The sequence below is a fragment of the Salmo salar genome, chromosome ssa05 (genome assembly GCF_905237065.1).
Source record: "Salmo salar chromosome ssa05, Ssal_v3.1, whole genome shotgun sequence".
NCBI lineage: Eukaryota > Metazoa > Chordata > Actinopteri > Salmoniformes > Salmonidae > Salmo > Salmo salar.
The window spans coordinates 58,785,007-58,812,026 of NC_059446.1; the positions used below are offsets into that span (position 1 = coordinate 58,785,007).

The window sequence follows — 27,020 nt, forward strand, 5'->3', positions numbered from 1 at the left end:
AGTACATGACGCTCCTGATAAATAGTACAGATATTCAAAAATTACAACATTATAAAGAACTTGAAACAAAAGTGAAGGCATTCATTCATTACTGTATTTCATCTATATGCTATGTTCCAATGTAGAAGCGTAGTGACGTTGGCGCGTGTTTTACGCACGCAGAACATAGCGTAGCCACATAGCCTGCTCTGCACTGCCTCATATCATTATGGGAATGCGATACTGTTACACTGCAGATATTGATTGATTTTATTGATATGTGTTAGGACTTGTAGTGAAATGCGAAATTTAGCCTTGCATTAATCCCTTATGTATAATTCAACTTTAGGTAGCTAGAAGGAATGGTTTAAAATGTAAAATGCTCAAATCATATGCTCTTATAAAGGCCTAATTTGTCGAATAGTATGTACCGGTATTTTGGTTAGCGTTTCCCTTGTAGCCCATGCAATGGTCTGCCTGTCTGCAAACAAACCCCCATCAACAAGGGCGTCTATTTTTCGCAACGTCCAGGTTTGTGTAGGCCTACATGTAAATATTTACGCATTCAAACCGCCGACTGACAACTAAAATATAAAGCTTACTACCACCATGGCTATTGGCTACTGTTCAGATAAATGACCAGTTAATTTCTGTTATCGGTGCTCATTCTGCTCACAAATGTGCTCTATTCTAGTCAGACAGCTGCGGCTGTTCTCGTGAACAAACGCGACAGGCGCGCGCCAGCAGCTGACATCCCCAGTCCTGCGCTGAAGCCTGTCTCCATATTCTGAATGTACCTAGTGTCTCATTTTTATTCTATTAAATATAATTTAACATTGTTTACGAATACATGATTCATTTTAAATAGCATATCTGTGCTGTAGTGCCGAGATTCGTTCTGGGCAGGTGTTTAGGCGTTTGTTATTCAAGGTTTTAAAATGAAGACCACGTTTTACGCTCTATTTTGATACTGAAGGGTTGGATTGATCTGCTGTTGCTTTGGGCAGTTGACGACTGGCTTGGGGGCTTATTGGTTTAGGACAAAGATCATCTCAAGTCTGGACTCGCAGGAAACCAAATACTGGCATTTGTTTTTCACACCACTTCTACTTTGGAAATACTGTGAAATAAGACGAGGTTTTAGTGTTTGGTTTGAAAACACTGGACATTTTAAAAGCATACTCATTTCATCTCTTGATGATGCCTACTGTCAGATCCTGAAATATAGCTGCTTATTCAGGTAGGCTATATCAAATTTGGCCCTCAGTCAAGTCTTAAACTGCTAGGCTATGTTTTGTTCGTTTTCTGATAAGCTTATTTTAAAAACATTAGCATGTTATCTTGTTTCAGGACCATGCTCTCAACTGTAGGCTAGTATAGGCTAGTGCTGAATAAAATATTATAATAAAGTGGTAGGTGTATATTGTAGACTATATGGTAAATATGTATCGTTTCAGTTTGAGACGATACACCATTGATATATGACATCTTAAAATATTTAAAATAAATATTTTATTTAACTATATACATATAGTTTTGAACAAGAATGAAGTCCTTACCTTATGCACTGCAATGTGTCCTGTCAATTAGTGAGCTTACCTGTTGGGCTTTCAAAGTGCGGACCCCAAAATTGGCATTTGTCATCCGCCACCCCTTAAAATGATGATTTGTTTAGTAATATATGAAGAAAAACATTCTTAAAAATTAAATTTTAAACTTCAGGAGCTTAATTACCTTCTCATTGTGTGAGTGGAAAGCTCCTTGTCCCAGTGGATACATCTCTGCACTTTTGGAGAGGGACACTTGGAGACAGTGCTCTCTTTTTGCTTGATTGCATCATATTCACACCAGAATATTTTCCTCTGCATTCAAATGGTTTGTTTCAATAAAAAGGGGTCTCTGTGTGTCCAAAATATACCCCAGCAATGATTTTGGGCCACTCTAAGAGGCCCCAAGGCTTGGTGAGTCCACAAAAACCCAGTGTAAACTCTCTGAGAGCTCATTTGTGCAGCAAGTGACAATTGCTTCTCAGTATTGGCTGTATGACTGGTGGATGGGCCATATGATGTGAAAGCCATTGGGGGGGAGGACAGAGGGAGTTAGGGGAGGGTTATTTACTATAGGGCCAGTGGCATACCGTTTGAAAGGACATGTTGACGCCTGTGGGACTATGTACCCAAATAGGCCCTTACTGAGCATCTGGGGCCTTCTGTATTTTACAGTAATGGTTGAGTCCAAAATGAGCACCCCTACACATTCAACTTACATGGAAGTGCCCCTTTTGCAGGGATTTCTGGGAAGAAGAAGGAGGCTAGAGGTTGGGACTTTGGAGAGAGAGAGGTATAGAGAGAGGCACTTTGTAAAGGTAAGAAAAGCTATGTTCCACGATGGTTAGGGTGCCATTGGATGAATATTAGGTATATAGAGACTCTAATCTCAAAATATATCCAGAAAAATTGAGGTTTTCAGGTGCTAGGTGGTGTCTGTATAATGCTATAAAGAAGGGAGGGTCAGGCCATTATGCTGTGCATAAACAAGGAAATATGGAAGCACGGCTAGGGGGAGCCATAGCTGGGAAGGGAAGGGAGCTTGCTAGCTCTATGCTACTGCAGAGGAGATGTTGGTTGGATTTAGTCAGTAAAACTCAGTCAGTAAAACTCCGGAAGAAACTGTATTGTTGTCTATTGTGTTAATTCGTCAGTTATTGTCAGATTTATATTGGTCTCAAGGCTGTTGTCCAAAGGGAAGTGCCCAAACTGCCTCACAGGCTGTGCTCTGTAAAGAAAGATGGGAAGCTGTCATGATTGAACAATAAGAGAGAAAATTATTAAAATAAAGAGCAAACATGCAAATGGTAAACTTTGTAAAGATTTTAGTGTGTGAGAACCTGTAGAATTTAGTTAGCTTGCTCTGCTATGTGCTTTTTTAGAGAGCTGTAAAGATGGCCGCTCCACTGTAGGGAGAGTGGTGAGAGTAACTGCCCACTTCCTGATTGAAGCACCATCGCAACTGCTTTGTTTGCATTCATGCTCAGGCAAAATGTGTTGTTTGAATACAAATGACCAGCTTTAACTTAGAATTAAGTTAATTATTTAGGAAATAATGGTGGTATTTGAGGTTTCAGGACATGGGCCTAGACTAACTGCTTCAAACAGGGAGTGCTGCAGTGTCCTGAGTCTCTGAAGGCTCAGCTGTACAGTAGCACAGTGGTGATCGGTTAACCTGAAAGGGAGACGTTAAGGCGTGGGGCCTGGTCAGCTGTTTCCCTGAAATAACATATTGGGTTGACAGCCCATATACATCAACTTTTCCATGCATACACTTTTCTACTGAGTAGAAACACAGTTTACTATGGGATGGGTAGAATTGAAACCACCAGTTATAAAGCATTAAATTGGGAGGAACAGTTAAGCACAGGCTTCATTTGCACAAAGGGTTAAATTACACTGCCGCTTGCTTGCATTTCTGTGATGATGATAGACAGAGTATTAATGTGAAAATGTCTGTAGTAGTGCTTTATGTTTCTTAATTTACTTAATTCTTTGCTGTTTTCTTAGTTTTAGAAGTTAAAAAAATGCCCCCCAGGTTAAAGAAAACAATTAACCCTTTCATGACCTACTTTTCAAAGCCGTATTGGGTTGAGTCGGGGGTGATGGGTAACAAGTTCTTTCTCAGATGTGGTGTTATCTGTAAAGGGAAAGACACAAAAAGAGAAATAATTACCCAAATGAATTAGAAATTGTATCCATAGATATATTTCAGATCTCAGAAAGTGGCATATGTTGTCTCACCGATGTGGTAAGGGAAAGCCAGATCATATTCTCATGAAAACTGGGCATTTTAATCAGATTTCTTTAAGCTACTATCTCCCCATTTGCTTCTTTCCCCCATATTAATTTAAATAACAACCTATCCAAACCCACAAACTAATATTTGCCTGAATGTAAAGGGTTAAAACGTGCTCTGGAGTGACATTGCTACGCAGTCCATATCGTTGGTGCTGAAATCTGACTGAGTTTTTTCCCCCATAAAAATATGTACATTTACTGCCCCCTCTGGCAGATTCAGGCACAGAAGAGTGAGTGGGACCAAAGACAAACAGGCAACTCTTGATAAACCCTTGTCTCCGCCTGTACATGTGGGTGAACCTCTGCCAGAACCCATGTACATTTAGCCACTGTTGTAATCCCACAACTGGTGTGTATGTTTGTAGTGGCTGTGGTCTCAGCAGGCATTCCTATCCTGTCATTTGCACTCAATGAGGTGAGAGACTAAAAGAGATTATGAGCAGGCTCTCACTTTGACACCGCTCTCAGTCTGATATCTGTCAAAGTCAACTCGTGACTTTGGTACATTAAGGCTGTGCTTTTTCAAAAACACCTTAGTCTACAATTACGTGTTTCTGTAACACATTTGAACATGAGCTCAAGTACCACTGTGAAGAATGAGAAATCACTTCTCAGACATTAATTCTCAACTCATATAAGTTAAATTAGCCTCTGAATTCCTCCACTAGAACACGGTGAAATGATTTAACTTCATGTACAGTAGTGTCTTTGATGTAGTACTATGGTTATGTCAACCGTGCTGCCCTACAACAGGTTTCTCTTCCACCAAGATTGAGCTGTCTGTCGTCTCTGCTTCTCTGTATGACTCAGTGTCCCACCCAGTGGCTGTTAGCGCACATTGCTTCTAACTACCACTCGAAGGGCATGATTTCCTCATTTAGCCTGCTAGCGTTGCTATCGCAGCGACACTGGAGCTATCAGTCTCTTCCATAGAGGCACATTCAAATCGGCCTGGTGCTGAAGTGCTGAACAGAGGGCTGCTATGCTTAGAGAAAATTGTTAACTCCTTCACTGCCAAATGCCACTGCTACTCCAGATTTTAGACTTCTGTTTTGGTTTGTAGCTACTGTATGTTCTACTGCAGCAGTAGCCATGTGAGCCAACAAAAAGTGGATTGAAGAGTAGCCCCCCCCCCCCTATTTTATTTTGGCTACATCTCTTCTGTGCACTCTTTTTAGAAACAGCTGACAATGGGAGTCAGTTGCACGACAGCTGTGTGACTGTTGTTAGCAGCTGTAAAACAGAAACGCAACCATGAGCACCCTCATCTCAGTAGGTCTTTGTGTGCATCATGTGGCATCATAATACCTTTCAAGATCATGTCCATGTAAACCCACACCTGAAGACAAACACAGCTAAAAAAACAACAACAACATATTTTGTATTTGTATTTCAAACATGTGGAAGAGATTACCCAGCATTTTGCCTTTAAGCCACCTCGGTTTCGGGCGCAGTGATCTAGGTACACCTTTAGCAACCACTGCCGATCTTTGAAAATGTCCATCACTCTAATTCAACTCGTGCAGGTTAAATTAGCACCGTGAAATTATTTCACTTAATGTAAAGTAGTGGCTTTGATGTAGTACACAACAGTTTAAGCAACTGTGTTGCCATAGTACAGGTTTCTCTTCCACCAAGATTAAGCTCAGTCTGTTGTCGTCTCTGCTTCTCTGTATGACTCAGTCCTGCCCAGTGTCTGTTAGCTTCCATTGCTTCTGACCACCAGTTGAGGGGCACGACTTCCACATTTCGCCTGCTAGCGCTGATATCGCGGCTACACTGGCGCGATCAGTCTTTTCCATAGAGGCACATTCAAAGCAGCGTGGTGCTGAAGTGTTGAACGGAGGGCTGCTATGCTAACAGAGATAGCTGTTAACTCCTTCACTGCCAAATACAATGTCTCTGTATAGTAGGCAATGTGATCCCCTTTTAAAAACTGCATGAAAGGCTGTAGAGAGAAATGCTGTCTAATCTCATCTAGAAATTGAAAGAACACTATTGGCTGGTGCACAGATGCAGTCATATTTTCCCCAAATCTTGATGGATGTTGTCTTTTCTTTAGGCGTCACATCGATCAGAGCCCGAAGTCGCAGTCCAGGAGCTTGTCAAACCCTCCAACGTAAGCAATTACAATTCCTCCACTCACTTGTCAACGGCTACAAATACTTCTTTACAAATTTTACTCAGATCATTTTACTTAGATATTTTACTCACATGGATAATACAAAGGCTCTGTCTGACACTTCTTAATATAGCCTATATACTCCACTTTGATCACGCTTTCACTATTTTACCTACATTTCTGTCAAATAATAAGGGTGTTTTATGGAAACTTACTGCAATGTGTATAACATTATTTTGTTTGTTGCTACAACTCTGGGTGTCAGTTGCTCGATAGCTGTGGTACGGTTGAGGGCAGCTGTGAACACCTTCATCCCAGTAGCTTTTTGTGTGCAGTTGCATCATATAGTGTCTTTGACGTAGTACACTACAGTTTAAGTCAACCGTGCTGCCCCACAACAGGTTTCTCTTACACCAAGATTGTGCTCAGAGTCTGTCGTCTCTGCTTCTCTGTATGACTGTGTCCCGCCCAGTGGCTGTTAGCGCACATTGCTTCTAACTACCACTCAAAATGTATGACTTCCTCACTGGAGCTATCAGTCCCCTCCAGAAAGGCACATTCACATCGGCCTTGTGCTGAAATACTGAAAAGGAGGGCTGCTATGCTAATGTAATGGAGGTAAGAAAGTGCCATAAGCTTACTCCACACAGCTAGCTTAAATGTCTCCAATGGTGCTATCGTATCGGATCATTTTCTATAGAGCAACTATTTAGTAAGTTGTCAAGGAGGGCGGCCACGTGTGGCGGTCACGTGTGTTTGCGATTAGAGCACCACTGGTTTGAGCCCAGTAAGGGGACACGGGGACAGTTGAGGAAGCAAAGCTGTTAGCAGCACACTGATTTAGGTTTCACTAACAGAGATGGCTGTTAACACCTTCACTGCTGTCCAATATCAACTGGAAATTGAAAGGACACTATAAGCTGTGCTCAGGTACAGTGATTATTAGTTGTAAGTGCATGTTATTTATTTCAGGCATCAGAGTCACAGACCAGGAGCTAGTCAGACCCTTCAGCGTAAGCCATTACAATTCCTCCACTCACTTGTCAACAGATACAAATACAGAATTTTAAAGATGCAGAATTCTACTTAGATATTTTATTCACAACAATGATACAAAGGCACTGACACTTCTTAATGTAGCCTACATATCATCTCCACTTTGATTAAAGCGTTCACAATTTTACCTATATTTCTGTTTTACGTAAACTTTTATTTTAGCTGTTGCGGGGTGGGGACACTTCAGGCCGAGGAGTAAGTTTTACATATCCTCATGTGCTACATTGGAAGCTGTCTTGAAACAGCAACCATGGACACCCTCATCTCAGTAGCTATTTGTGTGTGCAGTTGCATCATAACTTTCTAGATAATTTCCATGTAAACCTGAAGACAAAGACAAAACAAAGACAAAATATTACAAAAATCTTTTAGCACTTTGTCATTGTCACTCCTCATTCCTCTAGTTCCATTCACATTAAAGAAAGATTTCCATGGAAGTTGGCGTCACTCGACACTGCAGTCATGGGATAGTGAACCAATCAAAAGTGGATTGAAGAGTAGCCTTTTCCCCGTAACCCAATCAGCATTGTGTATGCATGAGCCACTCCCACACCCTGCCCTTACATGGCACGGAGGACTGGCCAAGGTCCACAGATGGATGTAAAGGCTGCTAGTTCAGAGACAACAGAGCCACAGTACCAGACCACTACAACTATTACTTCTACTACTACCACTACTACTACAGAACCACAACTACCAAGAGTACTACTACAGAACCAGAAGGCGGAAACAGCTACAGACTTGACTCAGGTAAGATTCGATTACTAGTCATAATTTTAGATTAAATCAATGGACATTGAATTTATCTAGCACAATAACATATTTTTTGGTCACAATTTCAGATTGAATAGTGCAAGTTGTAGATCACACTGATATCAAAAGATGTAATCCCTTCCAATGATTGCATAAAAAATGGTACATTAATCAATACTCTGAGAAGAGTATTTATTTAACTAACATTTCCATCTAATGTGTGACATATATGGTATTTTAAACTCCAGTTTCAGAACTGGACAGCAACCATCTGCCATTGGCTACAGCAGAATACTTATAATGTTCTGTTTGTTAAAAATAAGGGGCATAATGTTGTGTCCCAATCTTGTAGAGAGTCAGCCGATGTTAAAAGAGCAGACAGTAATCTGTTCTTCAGCTGTATGACAATATTCTATTATTATTCAGCTACATTCCAGATGCAGTTGCAGAATGTTACGTACACACTAAAAAGTTTATTAAATATTCACAAGGCTGCTTTCTGAATATTCTGAATACAAGTCAAAGCAAATCACCCCACATGATTCAAATGCAATAAAGTTGGCACTACTTGCAGACATGAGCGATGTACATACTAAAATACTCTCTTCTCTCTCTAGGACGACAGTGAAGTCGTATGTGCAGCAGCAGCCATGGACAAGGAGACAGTGGTCATAATCCTACAAGGCATGGAGAAAGTCTCCTCCTTCGCCGCCACCATCAACCCACTCTTCAACATTGTCACTGCAGTGGTGAAGGTGACAAAGGACCTGGTCGCCAAAGACCTCACCCAAGACCTGGACACCCAACAATTGGGCCACATACATGCCAAGTTGGAAAGCATCTCCAAGACAAACCAGCAGATTCTGAACCAGATTCACCTGAACGAGGTCAATGAGAAGTACAGCAAGTATGAGGAGTATATCAAGCACCAGTACACCGCCCTCAACACCATGGTGAAACAGTTCAAAAACGACCCTGAGGGAAGAGAGCGCTACATGAAAGATTTCCAGGAAGTCTATGAGAGAGACAAGGATACCCTTGCTCTAGACACATACTACAGCAGTGTCATAAACGAGAATAAAACCTTTGAACAAAGGGGTTTGCTGGAGGTGTACCTTGAGCACTACAAGCAAAACCGAGACGTCATGGAGAAAAAGTGTTCCCAACTGGCTAATGTCTTTCGCATGGGCCTGATGACACTAATGGCATATACGGTGGTCACAGAGGATGATGAGGCTGAAGTCAGGGAGAAATGGGCCCCCAGGGTGGAGAAGATTCAGGCCAAGATGGATGAGGCGCTGGCTCAGTGTGAGGGGAACTGATCCTCATTCACTCCCAGGGTCGGGTGGGCATATGAGGGCGTTAAAGGGATACTTTGGGATTTTGGCAATGAGGCCCTTTATCTACTTCACCAGAGTCAGATGAACTCATTGGTTCTATTTTTATGTCTGTGTCCAGTATGAAGGAAGTTAAGGTAGTTTTGTGAGTCACTGCTAACTAGCATTAGCGCAATGACTGGAAGTCTATGGGTATCTGCGAGTCATCTAACTCTGGGGAAGTAGATAAAGGGCCTCATTGGCAAAATCCAGAAGTATCCCTGTAAGGTTAAAAGCTGTTTGGAGACTAGTCCTCTTCCCTCAATTTAAAAATAAAAAGAATTTCCTTTTGGGTGGTGGGTGATATTCTTTGTCAATGAATGGAATGGATTAAATCTAGATTGTATAATATTTTGCTATGATTAGTGTTGCACTTCAGCCCTCATGTTTTCTATTTACCACTGCCGACTCTGTCATGTTTATTTTCAGAAATGTGTCTGAATGCATACTTTATGGTAACCTTGTATATCATAGTTTTTTCTTCCTTCGATTAAGTGTACTTTTGCTTCTTGACTTTCTAAATAAATGCTTTTTTGCACTTGTTGTTAATTGTTATTCATTTTTATGCTCTTACATGGAGTTATGTAAATGGCACCAATGGTGATAAAATATAGTCTTCTTTATTAGGTTCAAAACATTTACACAGAGAATGTTGCAAAGCGTACAACATACTGATGAAGTTGATTTTCAACAGTGTTGGCCAGTGTTCATTTCAAACTATTTACAAAGTTACAGAAACTCCGTGAGTGTTAATTTTTTAACATTTTAATTTAACTTGGCACGTCAGTTAAGAACACATTCTTTTTTACAATTACGGCCTACTGGGGCAGAACGACAGCTGACCTTGTTAGCTTTGGGATTAAATCCAGCAACCTTTCGGTTACTGGCCCAACGCTCTAACCACTAGGCACCTGCCGCCCCTAAAAAAAGCAAAAAAGTTAAAAAGCCAACACTTTCGAAAGTGTAACATTAACTCTGTGTAGTGTGGAACAATATAGATACTTTTTTGTCTTAAATGTAACACTATTAGAGTTTAAAACATTCTCTTTTCTTTTTTTAAGAACTTGTAAATAGATTGCTCTACTCTCTCTCTTTCTCTTAGACTCCTGTCTCTCAATCAGAAGCTACCATCCTCCCCAACCCTTTCAAGCACTACCTGGTTTTGACTTCTGTTTCGTGACCCCCTGCTTGTCATCATGTCGGAGATGGAGATCGTGGAGGACCGGGCCAAGCTGAAACAGGGCCTGGTGAAGGTGCTGCAGTGTGTGGCCACCATCTCATCTGCTGCGGCTGTGGTCAACCCCATTTTTGGCGTGGCCGGCTCTCTAATCCGAGTGGTGCTGCACCACGTGGACGATGAGGACATCCGGACACTGAAGCGCGAGTTTGGCTCGGTCAACCGTGCCCTGGACCAGCTGTCCCAGCAGAACTGCGGCGCCCTGCTACAGATCAAGAAGGAGACGCTGGACGGCCAGTACTGCCGTGTGGAGGAAAACCTGCGCAGCCAGTTCCGCAAGTTCATGGAGATGGTGGAGGCACGGCCCGAGCACTGTGAGCGCAAGAAGGACGACTTCGAGGAGAGCTACTCCAATGACCTAGGCGACCAGAACCTGCACACACTCTACGAGGGTGTGGTGGGCAAGCCCAAGCTGTTCAGCCGGCCCATCCTGGAGGTGTACCTGAAGCACTCGCAGGGCGACCGCCGCACCATGGAGAACCTGTGCACGCGCCTCACATACCTCTTCTGCATCGGCCTAATCGCCCTCATGGGTTACGCCGCTGTCATCGGAGATGACGAGGAGGGCATCAGCGACGAGTGGACCGAGAAGATGGAGAACGTGCAGGAGAGGATGCAGGAGGCCCTCCAGAAATGCAAGTGAAGAAGAGGAGGAGAAGGAGGTGTAGAGGCTGCTACTTGTCCTCCATACGTAGGACTCTCTCCACATTCCCTCTATGACTTAGGAACCCCCCCATCACTTTTCTCCTTACTCCAGGACAGCTGTGTATACAACATCTCTATTTATTCAACCAGTTAATTGACTATCAATGTGGATCATAGGAGGTTGCTGGCACCTTAACTAGGGAGGATGGGCTCGTGGTAATGACTGGAGCAGAATTCGTGGAATGGTATCCAATACATCAAACACAGTTTCCGGGTGTTTGCCATTCCATATGCTCAGTTCCGGCCATTATTATGAGCCCTTCTCCCCTCAGCAGCCTCATGTGATGTGGATTCATTATTCTTTAGTGATCACATGGCTATTCACTGTTGGTATCTATGAGTTAGAGGTAAGTAGATTGAATGAAAACAGTTAGTGATTTGCCTCATCCACAGCAGTAGTCAATGAACAGACCTATATAATATACGTGAATGTTGATATGGAAACCTGCATACACAGCGGTCTGACGATCAACATTTGGACTGGCTCTCAATTAGATTTAACTATGCCATTCCTATCTTCTAAAGAGTAAGATGGAGTGGTTTTAATGTCTGACAATATTCAGCACTTTCGAAAAATATGTTCTCTTGATGGTATTTGCTGGTGATTTAGAGGGAGACACAGAGAACAGGCTCATTCTGTTGCATGAATGTAAGATTCAACATAATGGGTATCTATTTGAACAGATATATACTCCATGCAATTCTAATAGTGCCACTGATGCAACCTAGCACTTTCAGTAAAAAAAAACATTATCTATACTGTGGACACTATTAACATAGCATGCCAATTGCCTAAATACAAAAACAATTGACTTTACTGTTGGTTAATTAGTATTACTTTACTTATTACTGTGGGTAATTTGTAACTATATATCTGCAGCTAAATGAACTGTTATTTAGCATTTAATTGGAAATGGCATAAAAAAACTATTGATAAATAATGCACCGTAAAATCTAACTTAACCAAAATCTAACTTAAAACAAATATCCAAAGTTATCTAAGAATGTATTTTTGGCGGGGATCCTATAGTTAACCCCCCCCCCCCACACACACAACACTAGCATTATGTTGCTTCCATAATTATTCAACAAAAACACTAGACTGTCTGTCAAAGCGCTTTGGCCCGGATAATGAAGTCAGTGGAATGATAATCATACTGTAACTAACACTAAACACTTGTAGCCTGTTTTAATTTAATACCAAAACCGGCCTACTATACTGTCCAAAAACACTACTGTTTCCTTTTCAACCATATTGTTTGGTGTTTGTTTGTTTTCATGAACACACTACATTATGGTGGGTGTGATGTGAGCCAACCAAGTGCAGTGACAACACTAAACTATATGTGACAACTAATCACACAACAATACAAAAGGTCAAAGTATACATTAGCTTTAAGTGCTTCCTCTCTTATGGGTTCGCTTGTATCTCAGATAAATTAAGTATTAGCAAAAATGTTTGTTTGTTTTTACCAAGGGTGCGTTCATAAATTCACTCTGGCCATCTACTACGATTTCAGAGCACTCTCGTCTGAGTGTGTCAGAGCGCAGAATAACACATTCATTTTCGAACACGCAACACCCGTTGAATATGACCGATGTCAGTAAACATCTGCAAAGCAAACGTATTTAAATTGTTGCCAGCAGCACAGTTAGTCACCAACACTCTATAGACAACATGAGTGAGGTGTTCTCTCATTTGTGTCTTGAAGTAGCTAGCAAGCTAGCCAACTTTAGCCAGTTAGCTTAGGTGCTTGACTGCCGTTGTGAGGTCAGAACGCTCAGATCAACCCTACTCCCCGGCCAGAGCGTCCATTGTGCCCTCTAAACGCTCCGAGAGCAAAACGCTCTGAATATACAAACGGAGAATCTGACAACACTCAAAAAATATGAAGGCCCAGAGCGCGCAAATTACGAACACACCCTAAATAATTTGATTTCTGGGGAATTATCTTTGCTCTGTGACCCCCTTTCTTTTCACTTAATCTATTATATTATTTTCATATTTTGAAGCAATTTACACCAAAAGTAATGTAATATATAAAGAAAAATACTCAAATACATTATGGGGATGTTTTGTAGATGTTTTCGGGATTTTATATATCTTAATTTGCCATAGTAGTTTTTATTTTGATAAGAATCCTGACCAACAGTGTCTCCTCTTACGCTGTGGTCCCTACTGTGTCTTGCCTAAGAAAGGGTTCACAAAGTTATGTTTTCTGTTCTTTACTTCATTTGTCCTTGTGCTCTAAAGCACTGCTGTTTGATTTGATCTCTTCTGTGCTATTAACCCCACTACTCAGATTTCCAGTGTTAATGATGCCATTTCTATGCTCACAGATCCAAGAGAGCTCTCCATATCTATGTTTCATAACCCTATATTCAATGGAATGGCTATTCTGTGGTACCAGTCCCTGTCTTTCATATTGTTACAACCGAGATGTATGGCTGTTAAATAGTTATAATTCTGCACTGTTAAAATGAATAGATGGGAATATATTTACCTCTTTAGGGCTTTCTGAAAATATATGCTCCTCATTTAAACTTCATAGCCTGTTTTTTGTTATGTTGTTCTTTGTTGCCTGGTTGTACTATGCAGCATTATCAATAAAGATTGAAAGTTAAATATCACTTGTATTAGGTTGATTTTATGCATTAAAATATATTGAGGAATTCACAATAGTATTATCATTTTAACTTGGTTTATCTCAAAATGATGATGAGGGGCAATACATACAGTCAGGTCCATGATTTTTGGCACCCTTGATTAAAAAAAAGTGTATACAATAAATAATACAATTCGATAAAGGCTCAGTGTAGTTACCGTCGCAAAGGGAGGCTGCTAGAGTTTTGAAAACGGGTGCAAAAATCTATCATTTTTAACCCTATCTTTTGAGACTTTTAACAAGTCTCAAAAGATAGGGTTAAAAATGATATATTTTCGTTCTCTGAGCAATTGTATTAGTATAAAATAATAATTTATTAATGTTTTTGAGCATGCAATATAAAGTCTACACCCTCTTCAATTTTGCTGCCTAAAAATGTTAACTAAAAAGGGATTAAATTCCCCAAAAAATTCTACAGATCTAAACAACCTACTCAACATTTTCAAAGTGAAAGAAGGTTAATGAAATATTTCGATACTAATACAAAATAACTGAAATCATAATTGGAGTCTCCCCCCCCTTAGTTAATACTTGGTGGAAGCACCTTTGTCAGCCATTACAGCTGTGAATCATTTGGTATAACATTCCACCAACTTTGCACAACTCTTAGGGCAACATATATCCATTGTTTTTATCAAAATTGCTCAAGCTCATTACATTTGGTTGGGAATCATTGATGGACAGCAATATTCAAATATTGTCTCTGATTTTCAAGCAAATTTAAGTCAGGACTGAGACTAGACCACTCAGGTACATCTCTTGGAAAGCCATTCTGGTGTGTATTTGGCATTAACATGTGTGTAATTGTCTCACTGAAAAATAAAACCCTATCCCAGGGTTAGGTTTTCAGAAGACTGAGGCGGGTTTTTCTCTAACTTTTTACTTTGGCTTTGCTCCTTTAATATTTATTTTGATCCTGACATACTCCCCAGTCTCTGCCGATGACAAGCATACCCATAATGTAATGCTGCCACCACAATGTAGTTTTGAATTTAGGCCAAAAAGTTTATTTATTTGCTGTTTTGTCTTGCAGTATTACTTAACGGCCTTGTTGCAAACAGAATGGATGATTTGGAGTGGATTTTTTAAAAACAGGCTTCTTTATTCCCTTTGTCATACAGGCCAGTAATATGGAGTGAATGTAAAGTTGCTGATCCCTTTGTATTTTAAAATATTGTGGTGGCAGCATCATGTTATGGGTATGGTTGTCACCGGCAGAGACTGGGGAGTTTGTTAGGATCAAAATAATTCACCTCAGTCTTTTGAAAACCCTGGGATTTTATTTTTCTGTAGGACAATTACACACATCTTAATGCAAAATACACATTATCCAATTATGATATTTCGGTATTATTATTATTATTTCAAAATGTTTTTGTATAACTTTCTTTCACTTTGAAAATGTGGAGTAGATTGTGTAGATCTGTAGGGAAAAAAGTTCAAGGGAGTGTAGACTTTCTGTAGGCACAGTAGCTCAGTATTTGTATTATTTGTATTATTTATTTTATACAGTCTTTTTTGCTCATTTTCAAGGATGCCAATAATTATGGACCTGACTTTATCTGGGACATTGAAAAAGGTAGGCGCTGAGAATTGAGAAGTCCATGCAGGGATAGACTGGGACCAGAAATAGGAATTAACATTTCTAACACACTGGCCCATTTTCTTCCCCAATACCCAAATTATTCGCCAAATAATAATTTTGTGAAACAAAAAAACTAACTATTTATCTGGCATTTGCTCAAACTGCCCTATGGCCAGTCTGCCCCTGAGTCCATGGCCTAATCCCAAATGGACCCCTAGAGCCTATCCACTTGCAAAGATCTGAGAGGATTTGACTTGTATATATGCAATATGGTAAAACTTCCACTTAGCTTATCAGAGGGCAAGGTGGAGCTATTACCATATTGATTGCATATGTCTAATGTTATCAGATCTCCACAAGTGCATCATGTACAGTTGAAGTTGGAAGTTTACATACACCTTAGCCAAATACATTTAAACTCAGTTTTTCACAATTCCTGACATTTAATCCTAGTAAAAATTCCCTGTCTTAGGTCAGTTAGGATCATCACTTTCTTTTAAGAATGTGAAATGTCAGAATAATAGTAGAGAGAATGATTTATTTCATCTTTTATTTATTTCATCACATTGCCAGTGGGTCAAAAGTTTACATACACTCAATTAGTATTTGGTAGCATTGCCTTAAAATTGTTTAACTTGGGTCAAACGTTTCGGGTAGCCTTCCACTAGCTTCCCACAATAAGTTGGGTGAATTTTGGCCCATTCCTCATGACAGAGCTGGTGTAACTGAGTCAGTTTTGTAGGCCTCCTTGCTCGCACACGCTTTTTCAGTTCTGCCCACAAATTTTCTATAGGATTGAGGTCAGGGCTTTGTGATGGCGACTCCAATACCTTGACTTTGTTGTCCTTAAGCCATTTTGCCACAACTTTGGAAGGATGCTTGGGGTCATTGTCCATTTGGAAGACCCAAGCTTTAACTTCCTGACTGATGTCTTGAGATGTTGCGCCAATATATCCACAGAATTTTCCCTCATGATGCCATCTATTTTGTGAAGTGCACCATTCCCTCCTTCAGCAAAGCACCACCACAACATGATGCTGCCAACCCCATGCTTCACGGTTGGGATGGTGTTCTTCGGCTTGCAAGCCTCCCCCTTTTTCCTCCAAACATAACGAGGGTCATTATGGCCAAACCATTCTATTTTTGTTTCATCAGACCAGAGGACATTTCTCCAAAAAGTACGATCTTCGTCCCCATGTGCAGTTGCAAACCATAGTCTTTAGCTTTTTTATTGCGGTTTTGGAGCAGTGGCTTCTTCCTTGCTGAGCAACCTTTCAGGTTATGTCGATATAGGACTCGTTTTACTGTGGATATAGATACTTTTGTACCTGTTTCCTCCAGCATCTTCACAAGGTCCTTTGCTGTTGTTCTGGGATTGATTTGCACTTTTCGTACCAAAGTATGTTCATCTCTATGAGACAGAACGTGTCTTCTTCCTGAGCAGTGTGACGGCTGCGTGGTCCCATGGTGTTTATACTTGTGTACTACTGTTTGTACAGATGAATGTGGTACCTTCAGGCATGTGGAAACTGCTCCCAAGGATGAACCAGACTTGTGGAGGTCTTGGCTGATTTCTTTGGGATTTTCCCATGATGTCAAGCAAAGAGGCACTGAGTTTGAAGGTAGGCCTTGAAATACATCCCCAGGTACACCTCCAGTTGACTCAAACGATGTCAATTAGCCTATCAGAAGCTTCTAAAGCCATGACATAATTTTCTGGAATTTTCCAAGTTGTTTAAATGCACAGTCAATTTAGTGTTTGTAAACTTCTGACCCACTGGGATTGTGATACAGTGAATTATAACTGAAATAATCTGTCTGTAAATAATTGTTGGAAAATCCTCACTTGTGTCATGCACAAAGTAGATGTCCTAACCGACTTGCCAAAACTAACAAGACATTTGTGGAGTGGTTGAAAAACGAGTTTTAATGACTCCAACCTAAGTGTATGTAAACTTCCGACTTCAACTGTATGTTCCTAGGCCATCATTGAAAATAAGGATTTGTTCTTAACTGACTTGCCTAGTTAAATAAAGGTAAAATAAATAAGAATAAATGTATAGGGTCCTTTTGGGATTGGGTCCATGTGTTGCAAAAAGCCAATCAGGTAGTGGCTGTAGTACATGGCTCTCCATCTCTGTTCCTGGAGAGCTACCTACCAGCAGGTTTTCACTCCAACCCTAATCTAGCACACCTGATTCTAATAATTAGCTGGTTGATAAGCTACAATTGGGGTTTGAGTGAAAACCTACAGGAGGGTTCCTCTCCAGGAACAGGGTAGGAGATCCCTGCTGTAGCATAATTTCATACCTCCAGGTGTCAGAATAGACTTGGAATCCTGATAAGTAAACGTGGTAGCACTGCTACTGTAGGCACCAACACACGATGCCATATAAGTGAATTTAATACCTAATGATGAAGTGCATTTTAACATTTGCTATTAGCTGTCATAACTCATAAGTAGTTATAACATCGTTATAATAAATCACTATGATCTATTAGTGAATGTCATTTTCTAGTTGCCAGGAGATGCTGTTGCGTGAAGATGCTTGTTTCCAGGTAGAACCTTTTTGGGTTTCATGTAGAACCCTTTCTACAGAGGATTCTACATGGAACCCAAAAGGGTTCTCCTGTGGGGACAGCCAAATAACCCTTTTTTCAAAGAGTGGACTGTATATTTCCACCAGAGGGCCTGGTGTATACCAAACTGTATTACAAAGTCAGTGTATAGGCCTATGGGCCGTTTTGATAAGCCTCATGGTGGGTCTAAATGAAAAATACATTAATTTGGGAAAATATGTTACTATGAGAGTAGGCTTACTTAAAAGTCTGCTTTTGTTTTTAGGCCACTGCACTGTTAAAGAAGATACATCTAGACAGCGCACACAGATATAGGCTACTCGTCTGTGGTATGTCCCCATGCCTGCCGGAAAAACAGGTTTCCCCCCACACTCCCCTCCCCTGAGTCGGTGGACCAAAACTGAGATGTATTAAGACAAGTAGGCCAACTGTCTGAGAAATAGGATATTGTCTTACCTGCATAACTTCATGACTTGTCGGATTCACTTGTTTCATGTGCAGTTGGCCTATATGTGCAGCTCCCACAACTTTATGCATCAGTCAGAAGTCATCGTTTGAGACAGGCCGCTGCATGCTTCCAAGACACTGAAAAATAGGATATATGTTTTATTGAATGGCAATTAAATGCCGTTAAATTCAATTGTGTTATGTCATCGTTTCATAACATATCAATGAATAGAAAGTTATAATTGTGCATTAACCAAATCTATAGGCATATTATAATGATTTATAAATAATGATTTGCGTAATGGTTTCTGATCATGCGGGGATTGGGAGTAGGCGAGGCGCGCTCGCGCACCAAGTCTATGGCGCGCACAGAGAGAGGGGGGGGAATAAAACTGATGCAATTAATTGTTTTAGACACTAGGGAGTTCTTTCAATTCATTGTAAAAAACTGTAAAATGGACCAATTTCATCAATGTAATTGAACTGTCATATAAGCCAATACAATATTAGACACAACATGGCACAATATTATTTGGATTATGAGGTCAAAAAGCTTCAAACAGTCATGAACATTCCCAAATTGTATACAACACTTCATTAATTGGATTTCAATAAGAAAACTCCTGAATAGAATGTTGGTTAAACAAAAAAGATTAGGCTACAAAATATTTTATCTGCTATAGGTAGTACATAAAAGCTTTCCCTGTAGGGGAGATGCGCTCGGTAAAAGGTATCGACGTCTCACCCATCGATCAATGTCTTAACTGCTAAAACATGTCACACTATCACACATTTATACAAAAGTGTTGTACATACCGAATTGTTTTAACAATTTCAGAATAGACCATTTCTGCACATCCCGCACCCATTTTCAAGAGCTGACTCTTTCACGCAAAGTGCGCAATAGTCTTCTTCCAAGATCTTCAGCCAAACGCCTGTACCTGAGAATCTGTGAAAATTACAGTCAGTCACAGTCACATCTATCTTTCCCTCTCTCATAAGAGCTTACCAAAATCATCTAAATGTAAGCACTGGCGGTAAAGACAGGGGAGAGGGAATCCAAAAATATTCCACCGCATAGTGTGCGCTCCTCTCTCGCTCTCTCTCTCTCTCTCTCTCTCGACCCCTATCTATCTCCCACCTCTCTCTCTTTGTCTCTACGTATAAAACTGCAGATATTAAATGCGTGGCGGTGAATCCTGCTCTCTTTTTGTACCTCTCCTCAACATCACAGTGAAAAGAAAGCTGTGGGAAAACTGAAGAAAAAAAATCTTAACTGCAGCTGTTGGGGCTGATCGGGCGTGAAGGACAAGTCGAGCCACTACCAGGTAAAGAAACGCTGTGCTGTTGTAAGAGAGGAATGGGTTTCTCGAACAACAAGACAGGGGTAAGGACTGCAAGGTGTGCCCAGTGTTACTCATGGGGCTTAGCCAAATGCGTGCGTAAATGTACCCATACAGTGCGTCTCCATCATACATGGGCATGAATAAAAACACAGAATTATTATATTATTCTACCTACCCGACTGCAATAGTTATTAATTGCAGTTGGAGTAATACAAATGTAGAAGTAAATTAAACTCAGTATCAAAATGTGCTATAAATTGTTAATATTTTTTTCTCAAACATTGGATATTACAACACAGACGGTTGGCAAAAACATAATCGAAGATATTCCAATAAAACACATTTAACTGGTGTTTATTTATTTAGACATCATGTATTTCAAAATGACGCAGTGTCTGTATGACGGTCCATCCTCTACGGATTGTGGTCTGACCAAGGACGCAATCATTTAGCCTATTAGAGTTTGCAGACAAGGGATCCTAGGGGATTTTTTAAATATATTGCTTGAGTTTGGTCGGTTCTGATACCAAATGAGGCATAAACAGACCCAGTGAAGGGCTGCTCACACCTCTGTCTATTTCAGTCATTTTATGACATGATAAATGTATCATCCCTTTTGGCTTTAGATTGTCATTTGTTTTACATGCAAATGTTGCATCTCATTCAATATTATACAGATTTTTACCTTTGACCTTGACAATATCAGACATATAAAAATGTAGCTCTTGTATACAAGCATCTCGAAAACGTGTCTGTAAATAGTGGCATTCATGGCCAGTGATTACACTTGCGGCCTGACTACAGCACTTTATTGATTTAATTATGATATTCTATGTATTTTTTTTTACTGACTGTCAATCATTAAAGGGACAATCAGCGGTAGAAACAATAACAAAAAACACCCCACTGCGATAACGTTTGTAACGAAAAAATAAATAATCATAAACAGTCCTATGGATGTAAGGACTGACCATCCATAATATAAAAAAATATATGTTTGTTTACATTGACTTTGTTGACAAACATTGGAGTTAAACAAGCTTATATTTTTGGTTCTGATACAGTACGATAGTTGAACTAAGCTCATGAGGCATTTATAAGTTATATTTTTTCAGGAATCAATGGGTACATATCATTACTTTATAAGTCCAAAAATGTATGTAGGAACTGCTGATTGCCCCTTTAAGATTGAATAGCGATGTGGCCCATAAATGTCCAAGTGTGTTCCTCTGGAGGGAAAACTCACACCCTGCGCCCCAATAAGGATTTGAATGTTAAATGTTATTATAGGGCATTCAACCACTTTAGTTGAGATTACTATGCAGCTTTTCCCTCCAGATTTTGAGCATGATTCCTGAAGACTGGCACACCTATGCCAAGCATTGACACATAGTTTAACTTTCCTATTGATTCTCCCTCCAGAGCATGGCAAGTCCTCTGGAGAAGGTGGTGGCCCAGAAGAAAGAGGCCATCGAGGCTGTGATGGAGAGTTTTGAGCGAGGGGCTGAGGTGTTGGCCAGCGCAGTAGGGGAGCTATTCCCTCTCTGTGTGGCAGCCGCCCCTGTTCTACGACTAGCCCTGGACAACGTGCAGAGCAAAGAGGTCTTCTATGTCAAAGAGCAGTTCCTGGCCGTGAGGAACAAGCTGGACGTACTGTCCACCCAGCTGGAGGACATTGATTGTGAGATTAAGAAGGGCAGGCTGGATTCCCAGTACTTCTCGGTGGAGGAGAACATCAGGAACCAGTTCCGGAAATATATGGGCATTCTGGAGGCCAAGCCACAGTTTCAGGAGGTCAAGAAGAGGCTGTTTCTGGAGCACTTCTCCAAGACCGGAGGGGAGAAGAACCTGTATGTGCTGTATGATGCTCTGATGGGCACCAACAGCTTTGGGGAGTCCATCTTGGAGGTGGTGGAGAGGTAAAGTGTTCTTAACCATGCTTAATGGGCCTTTCCGCACCTGGGGAGCATGGCATTTGTTGAGTGTTGTAGTTTGAGAACACTTGTGGCATGAATTTGAACTGCTAACTTGTGATTATGGTAAATAGGATGACTACTTTTATTGTTATTCATAACAACTGAGTGGTTGGTTCTCCATCTGTCTCAGGTATGAGGCAAGAAACAGGCGCGTACTGGAGGACTTCTGTGTGAGGATGAAGGAGCTCTTCTGCCTGGGCCTGATTTCCCTGCTGGGCCACTGTGCCCTCACCAAGGGCCCCGATGAGGAGCAGGAAACCATCCACGTCTGGAGCAGAAAAATCGAGGAAGTGGAATCAAAGATGAAGGCATGCATCGAGGCCTGCGTAGCAGCCTTCCCTGAACAGGCCTACCTTGACGCCCAGCGTCTTCTCCAGGAAAAAGAGGAACGCAATCTTCAGGACACGGCTCAGGAAGTACAGGAATTTCTCACCAGGAAGTACGACTGGGTGAGCTGGTCGGTCCGAGTGGTCAACCACTCTGGCAGCAGCTATCGGAACTGGCGTGCCGGGGACCACTTCCAACACATGGCCGGTCAGAATTGGTTTGAGATGCTGCAGGTGAACGATACCAACCTGGTGGTTTCCTACAGCACCAGTCCCCAACCAGTGCCCCGCGACTGCATCCGGCAACTGATGGAGGGCCCGGGGAAGAAGGGTGATGCCCAGTCCGTGGTGGGGGTCCTGGAGAAGCAGCTGGCAGGGTTTGTGGTGCATGCTGTCAGTCACCATAAGCAGAGTGAGGCCAACTGGAGCTTCCCTGAGGACTGTCACTACTGGGAGAGGCACAAGAACGTGGCGCTGTGCATACACTCAGAGTGATGCTGATAGAGGTGCAACAAGTCAGACAAATAGGGATCATTATGTAATCAACCTGAAGGGTTATTCTAAATTCTGAATTGACCGACTCAAAGAGGACGTGTGGGAAATGATGGTAAATGGTGATGCGGTTTTGTGAATACGACATGCAGTTTGTCCTATCCATTACGTAATACTATGCACTGTGTATAGCAAGTAGCTTTGGTGGCAATTAGATTCACTGTATAGAAATCTGAATGCATTGCTAATTGGAGGCAGTGTTACAATAGTCCAGTGTTTGCAGAGTATTTAATGAACTGTATATGCATTTTATTATAAGTAACTAACCCCTACCATAGCTTATGACCAAATTTTACTCAATACTCTCTCGTAGTTAAATAGCTTAACTCAATGCATCTTACCCTACTACCAGATAGGAATAACCTTGCTGCCCACAATTCCACAGAGATGATTTTGATGAGATTGCAACTGCTGAGCTATGCTCTCATTTTGTCTCTCTACGACAGAGGCTGGCCTACATTACAGTGAAAGAGAGCATGGAAGCTATTTTGCCATCCGTGAAAACAACTTGGCAGTGTTCTCTACTGTGCCTTGTCTTCACAATACACTCAAACCCTTGCTTCTGAACCCATAGCAGGCATGCTGCAGTAGCAGAACTTTAATGGTATTACCTCCCTAGCTGTGCCTATTTGTGAACAGATTATTCATGCCAGTTGTTACAGCATGGATGTGAAGTGATGTTTAATTGACTAATCTTTCTAATTCCTACTAATTCAGTCATAATAAAAACAACATCCGAATTCTAAATTTGTCATTATACTTTGTGACAATAAACGGCAACACATCGGCTGTTATTGGATGTATATATGTGTGTCTTGCCTGTCTTGTGTAAACATGTTGACGTCTATTGCCATTAAAGCAAGCTAGTGCACCCGCACTCACCGGGGCCCCTACTAATTGAATTGATATTTGCACATAAGTCAGCGTTTCCTGTCCACAGCTTTGGTTAGATAGTCTATGAATAACCTTTGGCTGCGCTAATATCCTGTAGACGAGCTCCAAAGTGCTTGGATCAGCATGATGGAATCACTCATTATCGGTGTTGGAGGTGGAGAGCGGTGGAAACGGCCATAATTTCTTGGCCGGTGGAGTAGCTATACGGTTCTGCCAGGGTTTTAGCCTCAGTGGTACACTATTGTCAATCCAGCCTGTCAAAATTGATTGAGCGCAGTCTGTAATATACAGTGCAGTAGGAAATATACCTTTTTTAATCATCCTCTTGTCTTCCATGCACCCTCTCTTAATGTGTCTATGGGATGTGTGAGGAAAACAGGGTTTAGGAGATTTCTTGTTGTTTACTAGGGTGATATAATAGGGTAACATTTCTCCTCTCTGAAGGTTGAGTTTCATAGTCAAGGGTATGAGTTCCATACGAAGGGTCTCATTGATCATACATTTACCACCATTGAAAAACAGGTGGTGTTTGAAGAGATTGAATGCTGCAGACCGATGGGTGTGTCAAATATTCACCATGAAAGATCACTTCTCTTCAAACACCCCATAAAACCTGTCCTGCAGACCACTGGTGAAATGCATCATCACAACAGGATAAACAATGCCACAAAATTGAATTCCATTGCCAACTTTTTCCCTGGAGGATGGAAAATTGGGGTTAACAGGGCATCCCTGGACTTCATTTTCCTCTTCATGCAGCCTACCACAGTATAGTATATAAGTATGGAAATAATTGCAACGTCTCAATTCATAGGCTGGTGGGGTTTACATTTGTATTTTTTTAAATACAGGAATGGAGTATTGTTGTCCCTCTCCATGGTCTGTTTATTACTGTAGGTTAGTGGTTAGTTCAGCTCTTATTGCAGAAACCATACAGCATAAACCCATGGAATCTCTTGTATTCATTAGTGGTTCTGTGGGCTTTTCCTGGGTAACGTCTATTGATCCATGGAGCTCTACTCCTGCATAAAGAGCTTTCCCTGTGATAGCACGTCAATTCCAACTGACAATATGGAACGATCAAAGCTTCTGTTTGCTAGCCTGATCTTTTGAGGGAGTCTGCTTTGTGGGGAAGGAGCTAAGGTTACTTTGTTCATCTGGTTGACAATATTATCTGGGTTTCTCCATAATGAATGAGAAAGGTTGTATGGTGACATGGAGCTACTCTGAAGACAGAGGGCGCTATCAACAAACAGATCAACAGGCTTCTCATTGGTCTTCTCCAAGACTCCCTCAGAATGACAATCTGCAGCTGTCTCAAAGCAGTTAGGGATTAACATTTTAGGGTTTTTACCATATATTGTGCATGACCATGTTAGATTTTTCATACCAGATTATTTGCAATATGTGGTAAAATGTTAAACCTTTCAAAACTAGAACATAATCCTAATCTGAAGACATTTTCCAAAACATCTTGATGTTTACTTTCACTTTCATAAAGTATTCAAAGATTCCTATAATTCAACAGGACCACATGTAGCTGATGTAAGTAGAGTATGTCAGAGTATGTCAGAGTATTGATCCCTGTCTTCCATCTCCAAATCGCCCCAAAATAAGGACGAAATAGAAAAGAAGTGAAGGCTGACATTTCCATTGGAATCTATGCCTATATACTTCCACTCTGTGACAATCAGCATTGAGGAGACAGGACACGAAATCCATCATGTTGTTTGCACAGAATGGCTGAGCCCCCTAATGTTAGGGGACATTAATGACCAATCAGCAACAGGTTTGTTGGATTTAATATTTTAACCTGCTCAGGAATTCTAATAAACCCTATCTAGTAGATCCAAAGTCCTGTTTAAACACTGTTCTTCTCCTACCAGCCACGTTTACCCATCCTCAGGAAGAGATCGCAGCTAATATCAATATTTCATAAACAAATGAGTGATTTGATGGAGGGCAGCATCAGAGTGGCCCTGGAGGGTTCTGAATCAATGGCAGGATGGCTCTGCCTGGCTGTCTCTGCCAATCCCAGCCCAGGATAATGTTATTACCCATCAGTCGGAATGGACCATCGACCAGCCTGCTGCTCTTTAAGTGGGCTAATCCGATAAAAAGCATTAAAACATTTGTTCAGTGACACACAGCAGCAGGTCCAGCCCAGCACTCAGGATCGACTCTCTAAAAGGTCTCTCTCCTGGCTGGAGGATCTGCGGTTGGGGCTGTAGTATTGTGGGTGTTCAGCTAGGAGTAGTGGTATATGGGACTCTATGAAATAGTGTATGGAATGTCTACAGAACACATCTTTATGGTGAAATACCAAACATGTGTTTTTGCCATGTGCTCTTGCCTCAAACAGTTCCCTCATGTTGGGCAACACTTCCGGTCTCCCCCCATGCCCTCAGTGCTCTCCCCTCAAGGCCCCATTAAGTTTGTGCAGTATACTGTAGACTAGACTTCCCCCAGCAAAATTTCTCTCCTCATAACGGTTTATACATCACGTCAGCAGCCAAGAATCTCAGCCGATTTGTCTGTGTCATGGCTGTTTCACTCTCTCTCTCTCTCTCTCTCTCTCTCTCTCTCTCTCTCTCTCTCTCTCTCTAGGAGATAAGAGCCAGAACTTCTTGTTTGCTCTCCTCCCCCACACTTACCCTCCTCCCCAAACTGCAAACAGAGTAGTTCCTCTTTTATACTGTTCAGTATATCAACCAATTCAGTTAGAGGACTCATCTACTGTAGCCTTGTATGAGCTGGGTGTTAAGGGCTATGGAGTGTGTGTGGGGAGGGGGCTAAGAGGCCTTCCCCCTGGGGAGTATAAGGAGTGTGAGCGAAAGTGTGAGAAAGAGGAAATGGAGGAAGGGAAATCAGGAAACCACACAGCAGCGATCTATGATTGTCAACGCACAGGAAGTAATAGTTTGGAATCTACATAGAATCCCCATCTAAACAATCCACGTCATAACTAGCTGTGTGGATTTTTAATTAGACATTAGTCTTTCAGGGAAAGGGTCACATTTAGAGTAAAGTACCAGCTTCAACCTCAGTCTGGGTGGTTCCCTGTAGCAGGACTATAAATAGTCCCCCAGGCTTGCTGTTATTTGTCTGTCCACAAAACCATTAGTGAATTGAAGTTGTAATCTGTATATTCATCTAAACAATTCAGTGTGCTCTGTAAAACATGTGCTCTCTCTGTTTTCTCTTTTTCTCTTTTCTCTCTCTTTAGCTCTCTCTCTCTCTCTCTTTACTCTCACTCACCCCCACACGCACTCACCTCTCACTCTCTTACATGCACATATACTGTACAACCAGTCACTACAGAACTTCAGCATGGAGAAAATACAATACATATTCTTCAAATTGTTTGGATTTCTTACCTTGTCCTTTGAGACTGACACCATAGCAAGTTAAATGGTGTAAAATTGTCTGTAAGACAAAATAACATTCTGGATCACAACACTGGTACAAGTATAACTGTATCTAAATATTTAGCAGACTTTGGTGGACACTCATGGTTACCCTATGTGGTCTCTCTACTAAGCACTGTGGCACTCCTCTCTTCCTATGAATGG

At 41.2% G+C, this 27,020-nt stretch overlaps 2 protein-coding genes and 1 long non-coding RNA gene across 7 annotated transcripts; 2 read left to right on the plus strand and 1 right to left on the minus strand.

The window, feature by feature from the left end:
- Nucleotides 1–1,178: 1,178 nt before the first annotated feature.
- Nucleotides 1,179–27,012, minus strand: LOC106605299 (uncharacterized). Of its 2 annotated transcripts, XR_006769917.1 has the most exons (6): nucleotides 26,826–27,012; nucleotides 19,171–19,303; nucleotides 18,364–18,492; nucleotides 3,599–3,666; nucleotides 1,714–2,754; nucleotides 1,179–1,632 (listed from the first exon to the last, which is right to left on the minus strand). It is a non-coding gene; the product is annotated as an uncharacterized lncRNA (long non-coding RNA). The 2 variants fall into 2 exon arrangements; XR_001328821.2 differs by having other exon boundaries at nucleotides 1,179–2,754.
- LOC106605297 (protein rapunzel) lies at nucleotides 1,190–13,707 on the plus strand. 3 transcript variants are annotated; one of them, XM_045718426.1, is made up of 4 exons: nucleotides 2,247–2,344; nucleotides 5,890–5,946; nucleotides 7,410–7,755; nucleotides 8,376–9,672. In XM_045718426.1, exons 3-4 carry the CDS (start codon nucleotides 7,570–7,572, stop codon nucleotides 9,078–9,080), a joined length of 891 nt encoding a protein of 296 aa, XP_045574382.1. In that variant the 5' UTR covers nucleotides 2,247–2,344; nucleotides 5,890–5,946; nucleotides 7,410–7,569; the 3' UTR covers nucleotides 9,081–9,672. The 3 variants fall into 3 exon arrangements, with proteins under 3 accessions (XP_014056252.1, XP_045574382.1, XP_014056251.1); XM_014200777.2 differs by lacking the exons at nucleotides 2,247–2,344; nucleotides 7,410–7,755; nucleotides 8,376–9,672 and adding exons at nucleotides 1,190–1,219; nucleotides 10,237–13,707; XM_014200776.2 differs by lacking the exons at nucleotides 7,410–7,755; nucleotides 8,376–9,672 and adding an exon at nucleotides 10,237–13,707.
- On the plus strand, nucleotides 19,333–23,357 carry LOC106605295 (protein rapunzel). 2 transcript variants are annotated; one of them, XM_014200772.2, is made up of 3 exons: nucleotides 19,333–19,741; nucleotides 21,123–21,619; nucleotides 21,807–23,357. In XM_014200772.2, exons 1-3 carry the CDS (start codon nucleotides 19,715–19,717, stop codon nucleotides 22,495–22,497), a joined length of 1,215 nt encoding a protein of 404 aa, XP_014056247.2. In that variant the 5' UTR covers nucleotides 19,333–19,714; the 3' UTR covers nucleotides 22,498–23,357. The 2 variants fall into 2 exon arrangements, with proteins under 2 accessions (XP_014056247.2, XP_014056248.2); XM_014200773.2 differs by having other exon boundaries at nucleotides 19,335–19,682.
- Nucleotides 27,013–27,020: the final 8 nt, after the last annotated feature.